This window comes from Halichoeres trimaculatus, unplaced genomic scaffold, assembly GCF_033239565.1.
Source record: "Halichoeres trimaculatus isolate MK-OKI-2021-1 unplaced genomic scaffold, fHalTri1.1 fHalTri1_scaffold_5, whole genome shotgun sequence".
NCBI lineage: Eukaryota > Metazoa > Chordata > Actinopteri > Labriformes > Labridae > Halichoeres > Halichoeres trimaculatus.
The window spans coordinates 8,134,429-8,154,252 of record NW_027437183.1 but is presented as its reverse complement, the minus strand read 5'-3'; the positions used below and the strand labels follow the sequence as shown (position 1 = coordinate 8,154,252).

The 19,824-nt window shown below is 40.0% G+C and overlaps 1 protein-coding gene across 3 annotated transcripts in view; it reads left to right on the top strand.

The window, feature by feature from the left end:
* Positions 1 to 19,607, top strand: part of npffr2a (neuropeptide FF receptor 2a) — a 125,297-nt gene extending 105,690 nt beyond the window's left edge. For all 3 annotated transcript variants that reach the window (XM_074670011.1, XM_074670009.1, XM_074670010.1), the window contains one exon: positions 4,179 to 19,607. In XM_074670011.1, coding sequence (XP_074526112.1) covers positions 4,179 to 5,031 — 853 coding nt within the window. In that variant the 3' untranslated portion in view covers positions 5,032 to 19,607. The remainder of the gene's footprint in view (positions 1 to 4,178) is intronic.
* The last annotated feature ends 217 nt before the right edge of the window (positions 19,608 to 19,824 follow it).

Sequence of the window (19,824 nt, the reverse complement as noted above, 5' to 3'; positions counted from 1 at the left end):
TAGTCTCCATCTTAATCAATTTGTAATTTGATTTTGGAGAGCCGGTGGGAGGATTCAGGGAGTCAATTGCTGTGATCAAAAATGCAAATCAATATCCTTACTTAGGCCTCTCTCTGTTGTTCTTCTATGAAGGAAATACAGAATCACTTCACTTACTTTTTCATTGTTTATGTACAAAGCTGCATCAAGTCTCTTCAAAGAAATCCCATTCTGAACTTCTGGATTATAGAATAACTGCTGCATGTGTGTTAAAAGGAACATTATCACAAACAGTTAAGCCCCTGTTTTAGCCTTTAGCCTGTGATTTATCACACTCCTGTTTATCTTTCTTCTGCTCTTCTGTCATTTTTCTGTCTGACAGTCTAGCTCCAGTGCCCAACAATACAACAAAACTTATCCAAGAATACTTTCAGCAGATAAAACACAGATCTCCCTTCTCACACCGAAGCTTTGTCTACGGTCCTGGTGTTGTCACAGACACTTCAACGTGACATGAATCAATCCAGTCCTGTCTGACCCAATCAGAAAGCTGAGTAGTAGCATTTAGGAATAACCTGCAGTAGTGCTAATAATCTCATTTTAAGGTGTGAATTGCAATCAGACGTGTATTAAGAAGGGAGTCTTTTTCAAGATTAGTTACGCCCGGTTTCCACCAATCAGTTCAGTTCAGTTCGTCTCAGTGCAGCATGCATTTTGTGGGTTTTCTACTGGATAATCCTGGGATAGATCCCCCAAAAAACAGGACAAAATGTCTCACTTTGTGAGACCCTTTGGTTTGGGGAGCCAGACCAAAACAATCTAATTGAAGAAGATGGAGCTTCAACACTGCAGACTGTTGATGGTCAAAAGGATTGTCACTTACCGTGCAACAGCGGCTGTTTTTCTCTTATGTACATACATATACTGTATACATATATAAACTTGTTCTGAACTAGTTATTCTTTATACCATCATTTTAAAATCTTGTTTTTAAATTGTTTTGTGATGTTTTATTGTCCTGTACTACTTCAATTATTCAGTAGTTCATTCCTATGTTATTGTTTTTTTGTTGTTCGTTTGTTTTTTAGGTTGATTTAGTTTCCTTTCTTGAGTGTTTACGTGTTTCCTCATTAATGTCTTTTGATAGTGGCGCCTCAGTTCGTCAGTGGCACTGTTTTTGATTAACATATTCTTTACTAGGTAAACGCACCAAGGGGGGTTATTGTATGCTTACTTAATCTATTTCATTTTTTTTTTTAGTATTGTGTTCCTCATGTAGTGTGTATGAAAAATGCTTTGACAACTAAGTCTGATTGATTGAAATGTGGCAGATACAACTGCAGCTCACTATGAAGGTAAATGGGTACAGCTGTGATAATTATTCTGCATTGTTTGAAATGTCCTTGCTGTGAAAACCACTCTACACTAAAAAGGAGTATGAAGCTCATAAAACAAAGTTGGTATTCTTCTATACAAAGGGAACAAAAGAAATGTGTGTTATGAAAAGCAGGAACAGCTATTGTGAGGATTTCCAATTCTAAAGTTGAAGCTAATTTTGGCGTGTTTGTTATTTCGCAAATAGTAGGAGTTTTTTATTTTGATTGCGCTTCCTGGGCTCCTTTGTTTCCTTTTAGCAGTTCCTCTAAGAAATGAAACAGTCTTCATTTATTCCTATGTGATTACAAGTTCTTGTTTTCTTCACACTGATTCCGGTGAGAAATCGCTCTGTGGGGAGACCAACATGTTCAAACCTGAATAAAGCTGAAATCACACATATGTTGCAGCTTTACATGAATAACTGTTGATAAATGTCAGATAACTGCCACAATGTGCTTTTCTAATGCCACCTTTACACTTAAAGACTTTGAGATATCTGTTAAGAGTTAATCAATTGTTACTGCCTCCATGGAGAGCCTCCTGTCATCCTTGTCATTGTCAGCGGCCTCTTAAGACCTCTGACCCATATCCTCCAAGCCTGGTGCTGCTCGTTACACTGTAAACCCCAAAGTTCAAATTACTCAATAGGATTAAGCTCTGAAAACTTAAAATTTGTTTGTAAGTTTAGTTTATTTAAATGTCTGAGTTTTCAGTGTTGAAACTTGGGGTTTCTGAGTAGATTTAACTTTCGTTACTGTTTAAGTAAACAAAACTGAAAATCATTCATTTCTGTGACTGCGTTTTGTAACCGTGAGTGTGGAGGGGATGCAGTGGATATGAGACCCTGCTGTACTTCTACACATGCAGCAGTGGGGCAGGTTGTTGCCCCACATGACACAGATTGTTTGTCTGTGCGTCACAGCATGGACCAGCTGTCTGTGCTCTACGTGGTGTGGACTGGCTGTCTGTGTCAAAAATAAAAAATATATCTTTTTACATTTTAAAAATTGGCCTAAATAGCATGAAAGTCCAGTCTAAAATGTCCTTTCTTAATATATTAACTGTTAGGCTTTCATTGCAAAGTCAATAGGTACAAGACCACGCGCCATGGAGCACAGACCACCAGTCAGTGCCATGGGGCTCAAACAACCTGTGCCCCCTGAAGAACAATATTTCGATGTACAGCAGGTTTCATATCTACTGCTTTCCCTCTCAGTTTTGAGTAAGGTCAACTTGTGTTTTACAGTGATATTTAACATTACTTATTATTACTTATTTTAATTTGTAACAAATGAGCATTACGTTTATTTGATAAAAGACATTCAGTAGGATGATTTTCCATAATAATCATAGCTACTTAAGATGTTGAGTTAATTTAACTCAAGTTGCATATTTCATTAATTAGTTTTTTTTAGGGTTACAGGTTTACAAGCATTTTTCAAGTAAACTCAACTTATCTGAGTTTACAGTGTATTATCAGACACAACACAGGAACAAAAGAGAGGAGGACCAAGTCGCAGATAAAATTATATATTTTATTAAACCAAACTCAAAAAAACAAAGTCCAAACCAAAAACCTTATGGGAAGAAACAAACAAAAAAAAACACTAGGACGAAACCAAGAGGGACAGGAGACATAGGACACGAGGCACAACATAGGGAGACAGCTTCAATAAACCAACAGAAAACAAAGGAAACACAGACACTTTATACACAGGGGAGTGATCAACACGGGTGTGAAACAAGACACGGGTGAAACACGAGGATCAATCAACAAGAAGGGAAACACAAAGAGAACCAAATCAAACACAGGGAAACTCAAGACAAAGACTAAGGCTACGTTTACACACGCCAAAAACGTTGAAATCAGATAATATTTCATTGCGTTGTGGCCTTGCGTTTAGATGACACTGTGTTGTGTTTTGTCTGAAAACCGAAACTTTTGAAAACTCTCTCCAGAGTGGAGAGTTTTTATAACGCTCCTCCATCCAGCTTCGTATAAACACAGAGTGTTTCACGTTAAATGCTGAAGTTACCGGTCCAGTTGGTGGCGGTAATGCGCCTCAAGGTTGGATTGCCAACCGTCTCACACTATAAAACGGCAGAAAAAGAAAGAACAACCACAACAATGATGGCTGATTTCCGAGTAGCATATATATACACATATATCTACATCACCAACTACTGGCCTGGCATGGCCACTACATCGTTGTGACTTGTCCTCTTGGAGTCGTATGGACATGGATCGTTTTCACGCCGTCCTTATGTAAACGCAGGTGGCTTTTGGAAACGCAAAGGAAGAATCTTTGCAGGAGTCTCTGTGTAAACGTGGCCTAAGAACATTAAAGACACAGAAACACTAAAGATAACCACAAAGAGATTACATAGAAACTCAAGAAAATCCAGAAATACACAAACCAAAAACCCAAACCATGACATGTATGATGGTTTGTGGAAATTCAGTCTGGTGTCAACACAGAGTGGTTATTTCTCAACACTGGCTGTATGTTTTGGTGTTGGTGTGTGCCTGCCTGTACTCCAGCAGCCCACTGTAGAAGCCATGTGTATCTGCTTCAGAGAGCTCTGAAGTGCCAGGAAAAAAACAGACAAAGGCCTGTGAACCACTTCATGAAGCTTCTATTAAAGCTGCGACACAGCAGGAGCTCCGTGTGTATCTGAAAGCTCTTTCAGTGCCCTATATGGCTTTAATGATAACATGATCACCATAATTTAAACATTCTCTGCTGTCACTGAACGTCCTCTTTTCATGCAATGTCTGCATGCATTTCCCTCATCCAGTCTTTCTTCTTATCCCCCCACAGATTCAGATGCATCGTCTACCCGTTCAAGCAGAAGCTGACCATATCCACAGCCACCCTGATAATAGTGATTATCTGGGTCCTAGCTATTTCCATCATGTGTCCCTCTGGGGTGATGCTGCAAGTGACGAAGGAGCAAACCATCCGAGTGTTACTGGGCTACGACAACAAGACCACTCCTTTCTACTGGTGCAGAGAGAACTGGCCCAACCAGGAGATGAGGAAGATTTACACCACCGTCCTGTTTGCCAACATCTACCTTGCTCCACTTTCTCTCATTGTGATCATGTATGCCCGGATCGGCATTACGCTTTTCAAAACGGCAGTTCCAACAGGGGGGAAACCGGGCCACGACAACCGCCACTCTGTGTCCAAGAAGAAGCAGAGGGTGATTAAAATGCTGCTAATAGTGGCTCTGCTGTTCATCCTTTCCTGGCTGCCTCTGTGGACCCTCATGATGCTGAGCGACTATGCCAGCTTAACTGAGCAGCAGTACAGAATAATCAATATTTACATTTACCCTTTCGCCCACTGGCTGGCTTTCTTCAACAGCAGCGTCAATCCTATCATCTACGGTTTCTTCAATGAGAATTTCCGCAGAGGATTCCAAGCTGTGTTCAAGTTCAGCCTGTGCACGGCGGACGGCCAGCGGAGGAAAACATACTCGCACAGGCTGCAGGGGAACTCTGTGCTACCGGCTAACAACGCACAGACCTCTCTGGAACCCATTTCTCTCAACAGCCTGGATAAGAACACTTCCAGGCGGCTCAATCATGTCACTGAACAGGACTTGGTCATGGAGGACCTGGAGAAGGGCTCTGGCAGTAGCGGGGGTGTGACGGCAGTGTCCATTTGAGACGCAGAGACATTCTTCTAGGTGATAAGCAAAGGTGGTCAGTGCAAGAAAATGTCCCTCCTCATCCAAACTTAAATCCAACATTTCGAAATGAGTTCTGCCATCATTTATTTTTTTACAGTGAAATTTAACACCCTAAAAAGGTGTGAAGCAGTAATTGATCCTTTATTCAAACACTTTCACGGCTTGCTTTTTATGCTACCAATTTGGAACAAAAAGGACATTTTTCTTGCAATCCGTTGCTTGTCACCTCTGAGGGATACATTGTACTTGCACATATTGTGCCATTTTTAAAATAAGAGCAGGTTGTTCCCAGGTAGGCTGAAATGACACCACTATAAGGTTCCTGTCCTGAGTGACATACCGAAAAAAAAAATCTGTAAAAATGTACAAAGAGGCATCAAAACCCCATTTTCTTTGTTGTTTGCAAAGCAGACTTCAGTCTTAACTTTGGTAAATGTCCTTGCGGATTGGGAAAAATATAAGAACAAATTAGTCACCGCTAATGGAAGTCTTTCTACCACTTTCAAACCCTGAACAGAAAAGTCATCATCTAATTAGTGAAGCAGAATCACTTCATTGACATAAGTGTTAAAGTTCGAATCAAAAGACTTGTATAATAAAAACAGAGAATGAGAACAAACATTCATGTTCCTGTGACCAGGGTCATACCGCGCAGTGGTTTGTACACCCACAAGTGAATTATTCAGAGACCCTGAGCACAAGCCAAGGTTTTTTTTTTGTTTGGTGACACTCACAGCAGTCTGAGCAGAACTACAGAGAAAGAACACATCCTCTGACGAAAGCATGATACAACCAGTATTCAATTAAAGCTAATTACCCTTAGTAAAGTTTCTGAATGAAAGGATGTAGCTCAGACTCTCAAAGGTAAGAGGCCTGAAAAGCACTGGTTAATGACTGTACAGCCTTGAGTGACGAAGTTAATTCAGGGGTCTTTAAGTAAATAAGCAAATACCAGCCCCTTAGATATAATCTGAAGTAGAGTGAAGTGGTTAGCTTGTGGGCCTGTCTATACATAGTGTGAAACCCGGACGTGGTCTCAGGAAGGAGGTGAAAGATCGGATAAAGCAGCAACCTTCAGTGTTAGAAATGACAACAAGAGCAAAAAACTGCAGTTTCTCGAGTGTCCACTAGAGGCTGACTCCAAAAGTACAGGAAACCCATTAGAACTTGTGTTAAAATAGTTTAGTCAAAGAAGCCTATTTCTCCATTTCTTCACACTGTTCAAAGAGCAAACTTTTTTGAATAGCTTGGTTAAGGGAGCCGACCCATTTGTTTCTGATACAGAGTTTGAAGCCCATCATCAACGGGGCCATGCTGAAAATGCTGAATGTCGCAAGGGAGTCCAGCTGCAGACCTCCACTCTGAGCCAACTCCCTGCTCCTCCACAGTAAGAAGGAAATATGTCATAATAGTAAAACATTTAGAAATAAAAGTTGCCTTTAGAATTATATTGGGTAGACACGTCAGTTTTCTGCACTTTGATTACATTGGTTAGCTTTATATACTTACATATTAAAAATGAAAGTATAAAAAATGCACAGTGTTTCCCCTACCAGATTTAGAGGTGGGCGCCTTTTCCTGAGAGCTGAGTTAATTTTATTTTTCATATACCTCCAGATCGCAGCAGAATGACCTCTCTCATAAATCAGGTCTGGACTTTGTTTTTGTAGTTTTTTTTTTAACTTAACAGACTTTTTTAATTTGTCTACTTTACATGACCGCATGTATTTTGTGCATCATCAGAACTGCATTAGCCCTCGTGCTCCTTCACGCTCAGTGAAGTTCTGCCCCGCTGCGTTCACAGACACACAAACACAAAAAAGGCTGTAAACCTAGGGAAAACTCTGAATAATACAATATAAGCTGGTGGTGCTTTTCCTCAAGAGACAACTGTTTCCTTTGTGCATCATTACAAGGATTTGAATTGAGTCGCGTCAGTTCCACGATGGAGGTGGCTTCCAGTTCTCAGTGGAGGAGCCGCAAAACAGCTGAGAGTAGAGGTCTGCAGCTAGACCCCTTTCAAATGTTGATGAACTCTACCTGGCTAGATTTGGGTTTGGGTGAGGTAACAAGGTGGGCTATAAGGTGAAAGCCTAGCCAAAAGTGCAGTTTCATGTGGACAACAGGCCTAAATGTAAAAATAATATGTGCGGTTTCCCAAATACCTGGCTATGTATGGACATGGTCTCAGTCTGTGGTAGGAATACAGAAATGAAAGGAAAACCTGACTTGTCCTTTATATATTTCCACAAGAGGAAACCCTGTGCGATCCTTTAGAAAGCTTAGTTGGAAAAATAAAAAACCCAAAAGCTAGGTAAGATAAACAACTTTAAACACAAGCTTACACTTGGAAAAATGTCATAACATGGGGACAAAATGTGTTGGGATGTGTCTGAAGCTGTTCTTTTGTGTTTGATATTCATGTGTTTTTATTCTGGCAGTGCAACTGCATGAACCTCATCTGTAGCTGGAACCATTTTTAGGTCCTGATTTATCCCGCTGTGGCCCTGGAAGGTAAAATTATTCTACTAAATCACATATGATGTTCTGATTGGCACCACCGCATTTCCAATCACCAAGAAACAGCCGTCATTTTATGGGGGGAAAAGCAACACAACACTATTTCAGTCCCTGCAAAACAGTTTTTTTTTTTTTTTTTTTTTACAGGGGTTGGGAGTGAGCTGGAGAAATGAAGTCTTTGACTGAAAAACAGACCCAGGGAGGGGTTAAAGAGAGGAGTGAAGCCTGTTCTGTGTCCATTAAGGAATATGACATATTCTTTTTTTTTTTTTTTTCTCAAATGAATTAGATCTTGATTTGATTGTGGGCTAAAGTCAGATTTTTTTTTATTATAAATCTGGTGAAAGATGCTTTCCAGGGACTGAATTCAGTAAACACAGCAACACAGGTGATCCATGCTTCTTTGACTTCTTTAAATATCTTGAAGAATCTTTTTTGTGAAAGAAAAAAATATTTGAACTACCCAGCGTTTTCTGAAATCTGCTATGCCAACTTTTACTTAAACAGTTCAAAGGATGCCAATTTTTATATGAATTCATTCATGGATATCTCATGAGCCTGTTCAGAATGTGCAATGTCGACGCAATCAAGATAACTTTAACTGTTGTCTTAGTTTTTCTCTTTATGAGCAGTCTTGTGAAGGTTACTTTTTCAGAAAAAGGAAAACAGAAAGGCCTTCAATGGCCATGTATCGTTGTCTTTGTGTACCTGAGTCTGAAGCCAGTGATAATGTGAATCTGTCTTTGTGAAGTGGTTATTAAGAACATACTTGCTGGGTCCTGTACCAGACATCCTTTGGTTCTTGGTATTTTACATACCTTATTTCTACGCTGATGATACCTGTGTAAGTTTTTAAAGGGGTGTATTTTTGTATTTGAACAGAAAAGATGTAAAACTGTACAAAATTTGAGCTTGTCAACTGGAACAACACTTTCATATACAAACACATAAGTGACTTTCACAAAAATCTATAAAACAAGAAGCAAAGTGCAGCAATATTTGAGGTTAATCCCACGTTACAGCAGAACTCATCAGCTATATAAAACCTTTCTTTCCTTCCCTTGGGGCGTGTTGCATTCAGAGGGAAATGTTTTGTCAGTAGGTGAACCAGCAGCATAGATTTGTTGCTCTTAATTGAACACAGGCACCCAGAGAGAGCAGGATAAATGAACAGTGTCACTTCGCTGACACTGAAGCTGAAAGAAGGAAACAAAGCACCAACGTTCAGGGCCAATCCTGTTTTTCAATCCATGTAGTGATGAGAAGTAAGAGGTTGTTGCTTTTGAAGAGTCCTGTTTTATGAAGAGTGAAGTGTCTCAGGGATACAGAAGTGCAAGGCAGTCACAAGTGTCAAAAGTTGAAGCTGCTTCTTTCTTAATAGTCTAGATTTTACACTACTGGATGATAAACTAGTCTAAAGTTAAGAAAAGACTCAAAGTTGAGCATTATTTATTCAACACAACTGAACACAGGATCTTCATGTACTCTCAAGCTAGGCCCTGTTTACACGACAACGTTTCATCCAAAAACTCTAAAACACAGTGAAAAAAAAAACTGTTTACACAGAAACGCTGAGAGACTGAAAACTGTAGTAAGCAAGCCAGGCCTGTAGGTGGTGCTATAACTTAAAAGAGTTGTGCCGATCATCTGGTGTATTGTGAATGCTAAGTGCTGAAGTGGAGCAACAGAAGCACATTTTGTTTAAAGACACTCAGCAGATTCAGCAGATTGAGCAGCACAAGCACATCACAGTAGTCCGCAACGATCGTAACAACAGTACTGTTGAACACATTTGCACGAAGCAAAGTGTGGTGTCAGCGTTTCCACCAAGTGGCAATCTCTGATCTAAGAATCGAAGTACTAAAATCTGCTGTTCCTTGAGTGTCTGCTTGAGGCTGTCTCCAAAAGTACTGGAAGTCAAATATACACCAAGCCAAAAAAAAGAAGTCGTTTTCACAGCAGACATTCACCTATTTACAGCCTGCTTCAAAAAACGCCTCCTGTCGGAGTCGCTAATTCTTCTATCGGCACACACTGCACGGAAGGGGGAAATTTTCTTCTAACTCAGCCGTTCAGATGATATTTAGGTTGTGAGCTTGCCCAATCAGAGGCACATCCCAGGTCACATGACCGACAGTGGCCATTTTCCGTTTCAGGAAAAAGGCAGTTGACGTCAAGGAGACTATGGCTGTTTTCGAATTTGCATACTATACTAGCAGTGCCTACTGATTCGACCAAAATGTAGTATGCAGTATGCAGTATGCAGTATGCAGTATGCAGTATGCGAACAAATGTCAGAGTTGTAGTATGAGAAAAACACCTGGATGACGTACTGAATCGGGAAAAATCCACAGTATGCATCGGACCAGTCTTCTTCGCCTACTGTTACCCACAATGCAACGCGCCTGGTCCCATATCAGAAGTGAAAATGGCAGAGAGCGGAGCAACAACAACCGGAGTAGCAGAGGAATATAAATGTAAGAGCCGTTTCTTTTGTATCTTTAAATCCTCATCATCTCCACCACTGAAAGTTAATATATAATGCTCTCTCTGGCAATATATTTGCAGATAAGTTACTCGTTGTTTGTTTATTTTGTACATTTTCAATGAAGTTTTTTGGGGGAAAAAAAAGTCAGCCGTAGCCAACTTCCTTTTTCTTCGAACTGAAGACTAGCGTAGCATACTACAAAATTAAACCAACTGAACAGTCATACTACACACTGCTTATGAAAGTAGTATGTAGTCGGCAGTGCCGACTACATACTACTTTAATAAGCAGTATGTAGTAGGCGAATTTGAAAACAGCCAAACTCTATGTTTTATACAGTCTATGGTCTCCACTGTAGACTCCAGCTTCTTGTTTACATGGCAACAGTGTCAGCAGCGTTTCAGAAAAATTCCACTCTGGCGACTGTTTTCAAAAGTTTGTATTTTAGGTCCAGAACGTCATTTCAGTGTAAACACGAGGCTGAAATGCAACATTTCTTGCGTTTCACCCTAAAACTGTTGTTGTGTAAACGGCCCCTCAGTTTGCTGCGCGTGGCCAACATTAGCAGAACTAGCACCACCAGCCTTCAGTAATCCCTGCAGGTTAACATTCACACACCTATGTTTTATATAATACACTTTCAACCTGTCATACAACACGCCATCTGTCCCCCCTGCTTGATTGCACCAGGATATAAGCATCTTGGCAGCTGAGAGCTACGGGTCAGAGCCTGTGATGGGTGTGCTGCAAGCTAATCACGGCATACAACCAGCATTTCCAGACTCCAGTAATAAAAGCATGAAAAGTAGGTTTGATTAGTGAGAAAGCCTGGTGCCAAGTCATGATGGTAATGCTTAACCATTTAGTCGACTGAACGCACAGCTCCCTGCCGTCAGGTGTTTGATCTGTCATCACAGTTAACACAAACATGACTGGAATAGAAATCTTTTTATTGTCATAGTAACATTAAATTGTAATGGTTTCAACATATAGGAATACTTTGGTGACATTTGCAAAAGCTCCCTGAAAACAACTGTCTCATGGGCTGACAACATGCAACACTAAAAGTGAGGTACCATTATTTCATTGCACTTTTATTTTGACTCCACACTCTGATTAACTGTATCTTCTTATCATCTTATCTGTCATCAGTTTGTGCTTCAGCTGCTGGGAAACTAAACTCCAAATCCTCAGGAATCAGTGCCAAATCTGACAAAAAAAAAAAACCTCAAGTAAGTTAAAGTAACAACAAGGCAGCAATATGGTGCCTCTTAAAAACAAAGTGCGAACATAATCATGCATTTCAAACAGAAGGATGGATTAGTTTATGCTGTTTATATGCTACCTTCCCTGAAAATCCACAATGTGCCATTTACAGCCTGTTTTATGAATAAGTACGTATGGAGCCAAGGCTTGTTGATAGCAAGTGAATGAGCCACAAATGATGTGAAAAAAGGCTTTCAGACTGCAGAGAAAAGCACAGACAGATTTCATTATAGAGCACTTACATCCAGAAAAGCACTATGGTTGGAGTTTATTAAATGAGATAAATAATGCGGTAGATGTGACCCTGTCTGCAGCGACTGACAGCCTCTATTGACAAGCATTTCATATAACTCCACTTTATATAAACTAAATTATCCCTGTATAGAAACAGAAGGACCTTTTGTGTACTGTCTTGTAGTTTTGAAGTGTGTGGCTAAAATTTTGACAGTACAGAGACGATCTTCACTCTTTTTTTTTTTTTTGGCTGTAATTTCCCCAATCCAAAGAGCAGAGATACAAACTAATTAAGATTCAGTGTATTTTGCATGTTGTTGGTTCCTAATTCCTCAGAGATTGTCTCAGTTTATCTTTCAGTCATTTTGTCTTCAGCTCAGCTGCTTGGAAATATCTGCTGGTGAAAGTAGCATTTACACAACACATTCAGACTTGATACTGATTTTATTATCTGCCAGGCAAATAAATCTAAATGAGAACGACTGAGGGAGGAATTGAGCTTCCTCTCAACCTGCCCTCTATCAGCACGCCTGAGGATGGAGGGCAGGAGGGGGCTGCACAGAGGATTACACCATCTCACAGCCCAGCTTTTTTCTTTCCACCAAACTGCAGACATTACAACTCGTTATGCTGAGTTCGTGCAGAGTCAGACTGCTTTGGCAAAAATAAACCCAGGGTGCTAAAATACTGAGGCATGAGTCAGACACTCAGGTCATGGACCCTGTGGACACACAGACGTGCGTATTGGCCTAAACAGTAACAGATTGGTTGCAGCAGCTGTGATGGGGCCAGATCACGACCAAGTCAGACGCTTGAATGAGGCACAGTCATTAGTGAGTGAGGGCCAACTTAGCTGAGTAATGAGAGCACTTCAGATGTCGGCGTTTTAATTGTACAAGTTGTTGAGAGAAATTGTGCACAGCCAATGAGAAGAAAGCATCAGGTTCTGCCTGAATAATGGCCAACACTTGACACCAGTAATCACTCTGTATTCTCGACAAGTCTTTCAATTATATTATCTCAATCATCCAGAGCAACTATTCACAAAAGCAACTGAAAAAAGTCGAAGAGATGATCATTTCTTTCACTCAGCTAAATATACTCTACTCCTTTTTAAAGGGACTGTGAGAACTAACCAGAAAAGTTAATGTTTTCAGGGATAAAGACTCTGTTTCCCCTATCACCTACTATCATGAGGACGCAACTCTTACCAAGGTGTGCGTGTATTTTAAAATAAATGAATGTAATGTATTTACTTGTAGTTATTGCTTGTAACGTGACAACAATCAAACTTTGTAAACTCAGTTTGTAGTTTAGCATCCAGAAGGTGAGCAGACTTAATATTTAGTGTTCCTCACAGCCTGGTGCTCATTTACCGACTCCAACCTCACCAAGCAGAGCTAACATAACCTGGCTCTTCATTTTAGTGAGTTTGTTTTAGCCAATGCTATAACTCTCCTGTTTAGATTTCTTCAAATCTTCTGTTATTTTTCTTTTTGACATTTCAGCTCCAGTGTCCACCATAGGAGAATAGAGTGGAGTCAAGAGGGTACAAATACAAAAAGGACATTGATGTATACAGGAAAATATTTTGTATCTAAGGTGGAAAACTGGATTTACAAAAGAAAGTAAACTCCTTTTTATTCCTGTTCCTGTAGAAAAACAAGAAAGGTCCAAAAGAGTTTTGGAAAACACGGATTCAAGCAGCATATGTCCTTAAGTGCAATGCTTTTTAACTTTTCCAGGGTTGATCCATTACGGCTGCTAGATTTGAAGAGTTCTTGAGTTCTTTGTGTAATTCATGATACACAATTCATGACAGTCGCAACTTAACATGTAATACAATGGCAGAATTTGGCCCAAGTGGAGGAGTTCAAGTATCTCGGGGTTTTGTTCACGAGTGAGGGAGAAAAGGAGTGAGAGATTGACAGACGGATCAGGGCAGTGTTGGCAGTGATGTGGGCACTATACCAATCTATTGTGGTGAAGAGAGAGTTGAGCCAGAAGGTGAGGCTCTCAATTTACCGATCAATCTACGTTCCAACCCTCACCTATGGCCACGAGTTGTGGGTTGTAACTGAAAGAACAAGATCGCGGATACAAGCGGATGAAATGGACTCAGCCTTAGAGATAGTGTGCCTAGCTCGTACATCCGCGAGAGGCTAGGAGTAGAGCCTCTGCTCCTCCGCATTAAGAGTAGCCAGATGAGGTGGTTCGGGCATCTGGTGAGGATGCCTCCTGGACGCCTTCCTGGGGAGGTGTTTCGGGCACATCCAACAGGGAGGAGACCCCGGGGTAGACCCAAGCGGCAACCTCCGGTCTAAGAATATGAGACAATGCGGAAGTGCTAAAATCTGCTGTTTCTCGAGTGTTCGCTTGAGGTTGGCTCCAGAAAGTACCGGAAGTCACATACACACCAAGCCAACAAAAGCCATTTTCAAAGCAGAAATTAACCTATTTACAGCCTGGTTCAAAAAACGGCTCTTATCTGAGTCGCTAATTTTAATACCAACACCCAATGTGCGGGGGGTGAATTTTTTTCTAACTCGGCCGTTCAGACGATATTAAAATCGCAAGCTCCCTCAATAAGAGGCACAGCTGAGGGTCAAGTGACCGACAGGCGCCCTATGGCTGCACGCGAAGCCCTTGCCACTACCAATATGGCGGCTTTGGCTGATGTGCTTCATTTTCTGTTTCAGTAACAGACGGGTGACTTCGGCGAGACTTCGTCCATGTTTTATTCAGTCTATGGGTAGACCCAGGACAGCTTGAAGAAATTATATCTCTAGACTGGCCTGGGAATCCCCCCAGAGGAGCTGGTGGCAGTGGCCGGGGACATGGGTCATTGGTCTTCACTGATGGCACTGCTCCCCCTGCAACCCAGACCCAGACCCGGATAAGTGATGGAAAACGAATGAACGAACAATGGCAGAATAATTTAATTGACATTAGGAGGGAACACATTAGGATGTAACCCCCTGAAGTGAAACACAGTCAGACTTCCAATGTTTATGTATCCATCACAAAGCCTGACCTCCCTGGTGAAAAAGTTTTAGGATATGTTTCCGATAAGTGAATGCACAAAGGATGTTTGACCATTGTTTTGACCCTGGTTTAGTTTTGAGCTGGCTCACGTTGAGGGCTATGAACTCCATATATGGAGACATCCTCTCAGGATTCTCTGGACAAGTGGCCATCTGGGAGCGTTACTCATTTACTTTGCGTAAAATTAGATGCAGTTCCTATAGGATGCCGCACATGCTGAGTGCATCTCTGTGTGTTATTTTCAACTCTACAATTACAAGCCATTCTGTTAAATTACTGTTTAACCAGATTCGCTTCCTAAAATATAGTTGGATGAGCTTTGGGAAAATTGGCAGTGGAGCGCGTGAAGTCAGTAATTTGGACTAAATTGGGACAAATTAGCAGGAATGTAATCATCATTGTGATCAGGTAGCAGAGACAAACTGTCAGTTTGTCTGTCGTAAAGTGCAGAGTATTGTCTGGATTTTGTTTCCAAAAGGCGTCTGTAAACTTGAAAACAGCGTCAGTTTTGGCACTGATTTCCAAATAGTTGCAGGAAAATATGATCAGCTATCTTACTCCGACTTTTATTCTCAACACATCATGAAACATAATAACAAAAAAGCAAAAGTTGTCTTAATGTCTTTTTTTAGTTTAACAATTACTAACATTTTCCTCTGCCCAAAGAAGTCAGGGGTATCAGCAGTTATTTTCTTTTGCTTTCATGACATTTGGCACTCACACGATGCCATGTGTGAAACTCCAGTATTGAATGTAATAAATTTGTACTTTCTGGTGCCTGTTGTGGAAAAAAAAGAGAAAATAAATCTTATGTTATTTTGTACTTTTCTGTTAAATATGGATAAATAACTGTGAAACATTTTGTTTGGGGAACTCTTTGTGAAGTCTGCATGTGAATATTTTGTGTATCAGCATGTTTGTTTGTTGTGTCGGCACCTACATGTCCCTGAATAATGTTAAAGACTGATTTTAAAAAGTTTCTTTATAGGGACACAGAAGCTGATGGTGGTTTTATACGGAGGTTGAGAAAGCAGGTTTTTATATACAGTTTGAAGAAAATGGTGTCCTTTTGATTTGTGAAGGGCTATTTCATCACATTATCTATTACCTCCGTGATTGTCTGCACAAAGTATCGCTGCAAGGTTCATAGACAAGGTTCTGAGTTTAGGAGAAGCTTGTGGTGTTAAGATTATTTTCTTTGTACATAATGTGATGTGATTTAATAGAGAAAAGAAATGAGAAGTTAATTATAAGAAGATTAAGAATGATGGAAACTGCTGTGCCTGTGGGAAAAGCAGACTCCCACGCTGAAATATAACTTCACACTGACAGGACGGTGCAAAGAGTGGGTTCAGTGACAACATTATCAAACATGGACTGCTGCTAGTTTTGCCCGAGAGAGCAAATGAACTGAGCATGAAAAGAAGCACACAGAACACACACTTCAATTACGCCTTTGGTGGGACTCATAGAGAAAAAACAGGACCTCTTTGAGCACAGCAGGGGGTGTTGGTGGCAGCGTGTTGTTCAGACGTTACTGAGACCGTATCGTGTGAAAAAAAGTGTTAAAGAATCATGAGCTTTAAGGCTTCACACGCACACAAGGTAACACAGCAACCGTCAGGACTTCATAATTCACAGTTTATCTCCTCTTGTGTGTTGTTACAAAATAAACGACAGGGCTCAAGCTTAACAGTCATCCTGACCTGACAGCTGTCTTTGTGCGACGTTTCCTGCTACAACTTAGACCTAAAAAAATGTGACACCTAAGACTTGTAAGAGAGTAAAAAATCAGTTTATGTATTTTACACCTTTCCAGCAATTTTTCTAAATGACTTTGCATCAATAAGACTCTCAAATAATCACATTCTGTTTTGTTTGCATACTACACATTGGTTCAGCTTTCCTAAAAACCAGGGTTATGGTCCAACATGTCACAAAAACTGTCTTTGTAAGAAATTTGAGAAATATTTGAGGAAACCCACAATGAAATAGAGAGGAGTTGTTCCTTGTGAAGCTCATTATCACCAATGTTCTCACTGATGAATAGAAATAGTTCAGAGTAACCAAAGAAATGGGTAGTCTATTTTAAAATCAACTATTTTTACAGTCTTACTTCAGTTCGTTTGCTGTGCACCAATACGAGTCAGAGAAAAATAAAGTTTGAGTAAGTTTTGATGGTTTAAGCAGTTGGATATATCTTACCCACAACTGTAGTTGAAAGTGGGCAACCAGGGCCACTAATATACAGATGTAAAGTGCAAAGAGGTATTTCATTGTTTGAAGTATTTTAACTGGAAAGTGGTTCTTGCAGAACGGAGTGGTCATTGACTAGATAGCAAAGAGCATTCCAAGAAAACAGGAATATACGATTTATATAATCAACCTTTTAAAGTGCTAAAATATTTCTTAATTTAAAACTCAAGCCACCTTTAGAGGTGTATGATGGTCTGTTCATACTGCACCACGAATGATGCTACTTCAGGCTAAGACCACAGGATTACAGATCCACAGCAATGAAACGTGGAGCTGATATAGATACTGCACCACAAATCTCTGAGACAATGGTTCTCAACTGGTCTCAACCTGGGAAAAAACGCACAAAAAAAAAATCTTGTGCTTTATTTCGAAAGAGGATTTGTTTGTGTCCCGGAAGCCACTATTCAGGCTCCTTAAAGAGGCTGTGAGGAGTTTGAAAGTGAGCTGGAAAAAGGCTCCCTTCTAGATATATGCCTGATTGTGATCCACACTTTAAGATGAGATTATCAGCGCCAATGTAAGTCGTTTTGAAATGCCACTTTGTAGCTTCTGCATAACTTCTGATGGGGTCGAGCATGACTACATCTCTCGATTGATCGCTATGACAACACCATGCAACAGGGCTATGTAACTGAACCAATAAATACCTTACCTTGTCCAATTATATTAGGGAAAATTTGTCTTGTACAAAGAAAATCAGTTTCAAAACAAAGACACACCTGGTTAAAAGTCCTGTATTTCTGGGCCAGAAGGTGGCGAGGCAGTCCAATTAAAACAGATCCTTCTCGCATCTTTAGCAGTAGGTGACAATAATGCATTGTAATGCTAATTGACATTCACCAATTTCCAGATTAGAAGAACAGAAGAGAATTTTGTTTTTTATGGGCTAATACTGCAAGTTTAAAGATGACATAAGATATGGATTTTAAAATAAATATATCCCTTGCTAGCATATGCAATATTGCGCCCCTGCTGGTTGTGTTGGAACTTCTTTTTTTTGTCGTTACCATAATGGTACATCTCAGGTTCAAACTTTACCATCAAATTAATTTGAGAAGTTGAGCATTTTCTTTTCGGTCACAGCCTGTCATTAAGAGAATGATGTTGGGTCCCAAAGCCAGACCATTTGAGAACCACTGCTCTAAGAAATGCCCATAATGCCAGAAACATAATGTGTCTTAAAGATAACTGTGATTTATATTCCAGGTTTTAATGTAATTTAGAGCAGGAGTGAAATGTGATGATAGATGAATGGATAAACGATGATGTAACATAATGTTAGATACAAAACAGTCTCTACCGATACGTAGCAGATATTTTTATAGTCGAGGCCATGCGTCATGTAAAAGATGATTTAATGTAGATGTGGTGTTTAAAAAAACATTATAGTACACTTAACTTGTCAGGGAGCTCATCCTGAACATGTTTAACACTTACTGGTTCATGCAGATTATTTAAAACAAGTGAAACACTAAATGATTCACATCATGTTACACAACCTGGAGAGAAAACTGTGAGTGAAGCATTTGCTTTGGAAATGTTAACTTTTCTAAAACACTTTCTCCCAACAATGGTATAATCTGTACTCAAATAATCTGAATCCAGACAAATGTTCAACAAAAACCAGTGAATTGTAGAAGCTATTGCTGTTTTTCTCGGTAGATGTTGACTGGAGAAACATGATGCTCTGTGATGATAAAACATGTTGAAGACTGATAGGAGAAGGCCATCCTGTAATGTTGCTTATTTTTAATTAAAAAGTGTTTTTTCCAGCCATGATCTGTGAAAAGTGAAATCTTCTGTGTGAAATAATTAATCTTGTTGTGTTCGAATTGAACTGTTCTTTGTTTTTTTCATTTAAGAACACAAGTGTGTTTTCTTCTCAGTAGGGCCGTGGCTTAAATAATTCATTGTTCAGAGTCTTATTTCTTGTCTCTGTTTGTTAATGTGTGGTTTAGTTTAGCAGAGTTGTACTCAAAAGAATTCCTGAAATGAAAGTTTATTCCACTAACAAACTACACAACCTGTGATTTACTGAACAGCCCTCTTGACGCCTTTATCCCTCTTTTAAAATATCAAAAAGCTGCTTTTCTTGATGTTACATAGAAGATAAGATTTGTGGCTCAAGGCTGGTGCTGTTGATGATGATAGACTGGTTTTCTGCTCTTCATCTCATGGGAACTATTTTCCTGAGTGTCCTTGTTCCAGGCCGATGTAACATCTATTGAAAGAGGACCATGAACATAATCCCTTTTCCTGCTCCTCTCAAGTGCTAAATTCATCTAAATTCACAACAGAGGTTGGACCATGTTCCTCATGCAAGTGGTTTGGTTTCATTTTCGCTATTTTCTGTGACTCCTAGTCTATTTCCCCAAGGACCCTCATGCAGCAAAGGTTTATTTATGTCTTTGAAGACACACCATGCACAGGAGTGTGTTTTGACTTCTGAGGAGTAACAGCATCATTGCACACGTGACATCTCCCAAGTCCCACATCTTTTTCTTAAGTCCAGACCATTATCACACCTTTGCTCATTATGTAACACATTTTTTTTCACGTAAAATTACGAGAAAAGGATCAAATGGTCCTTCTACATGTTTCTGTCTTGCTTTTGTATGCAGAGAAAATAAACAGTGCCCAGACTGTGGGAGGGGACTCATTGTGTTCTTGTGAGCAGCAGAATGTGAAACTGTTCATCAGCTGAGCTATTGGTCTTGAATCATGAACAATAAAGTGCTGAAACCGGGCTCTGGCTCTAGTGATTGATTAGATCTGTATAAAGAGGAACAATGAGCGAGTGAAACACATTGTTATTTTTTAATTATTCAGTCTGATTTATTAGCAACAAGCCTTTAGAGGCAGCTGGGAACTGGAGGAATCATTGAACGCTCCTCAGTTCTTTGAAGCCATAACGCCTCAGAGGGCTCTGAGATCTTTACCGTCCGTTTAAAGCGATT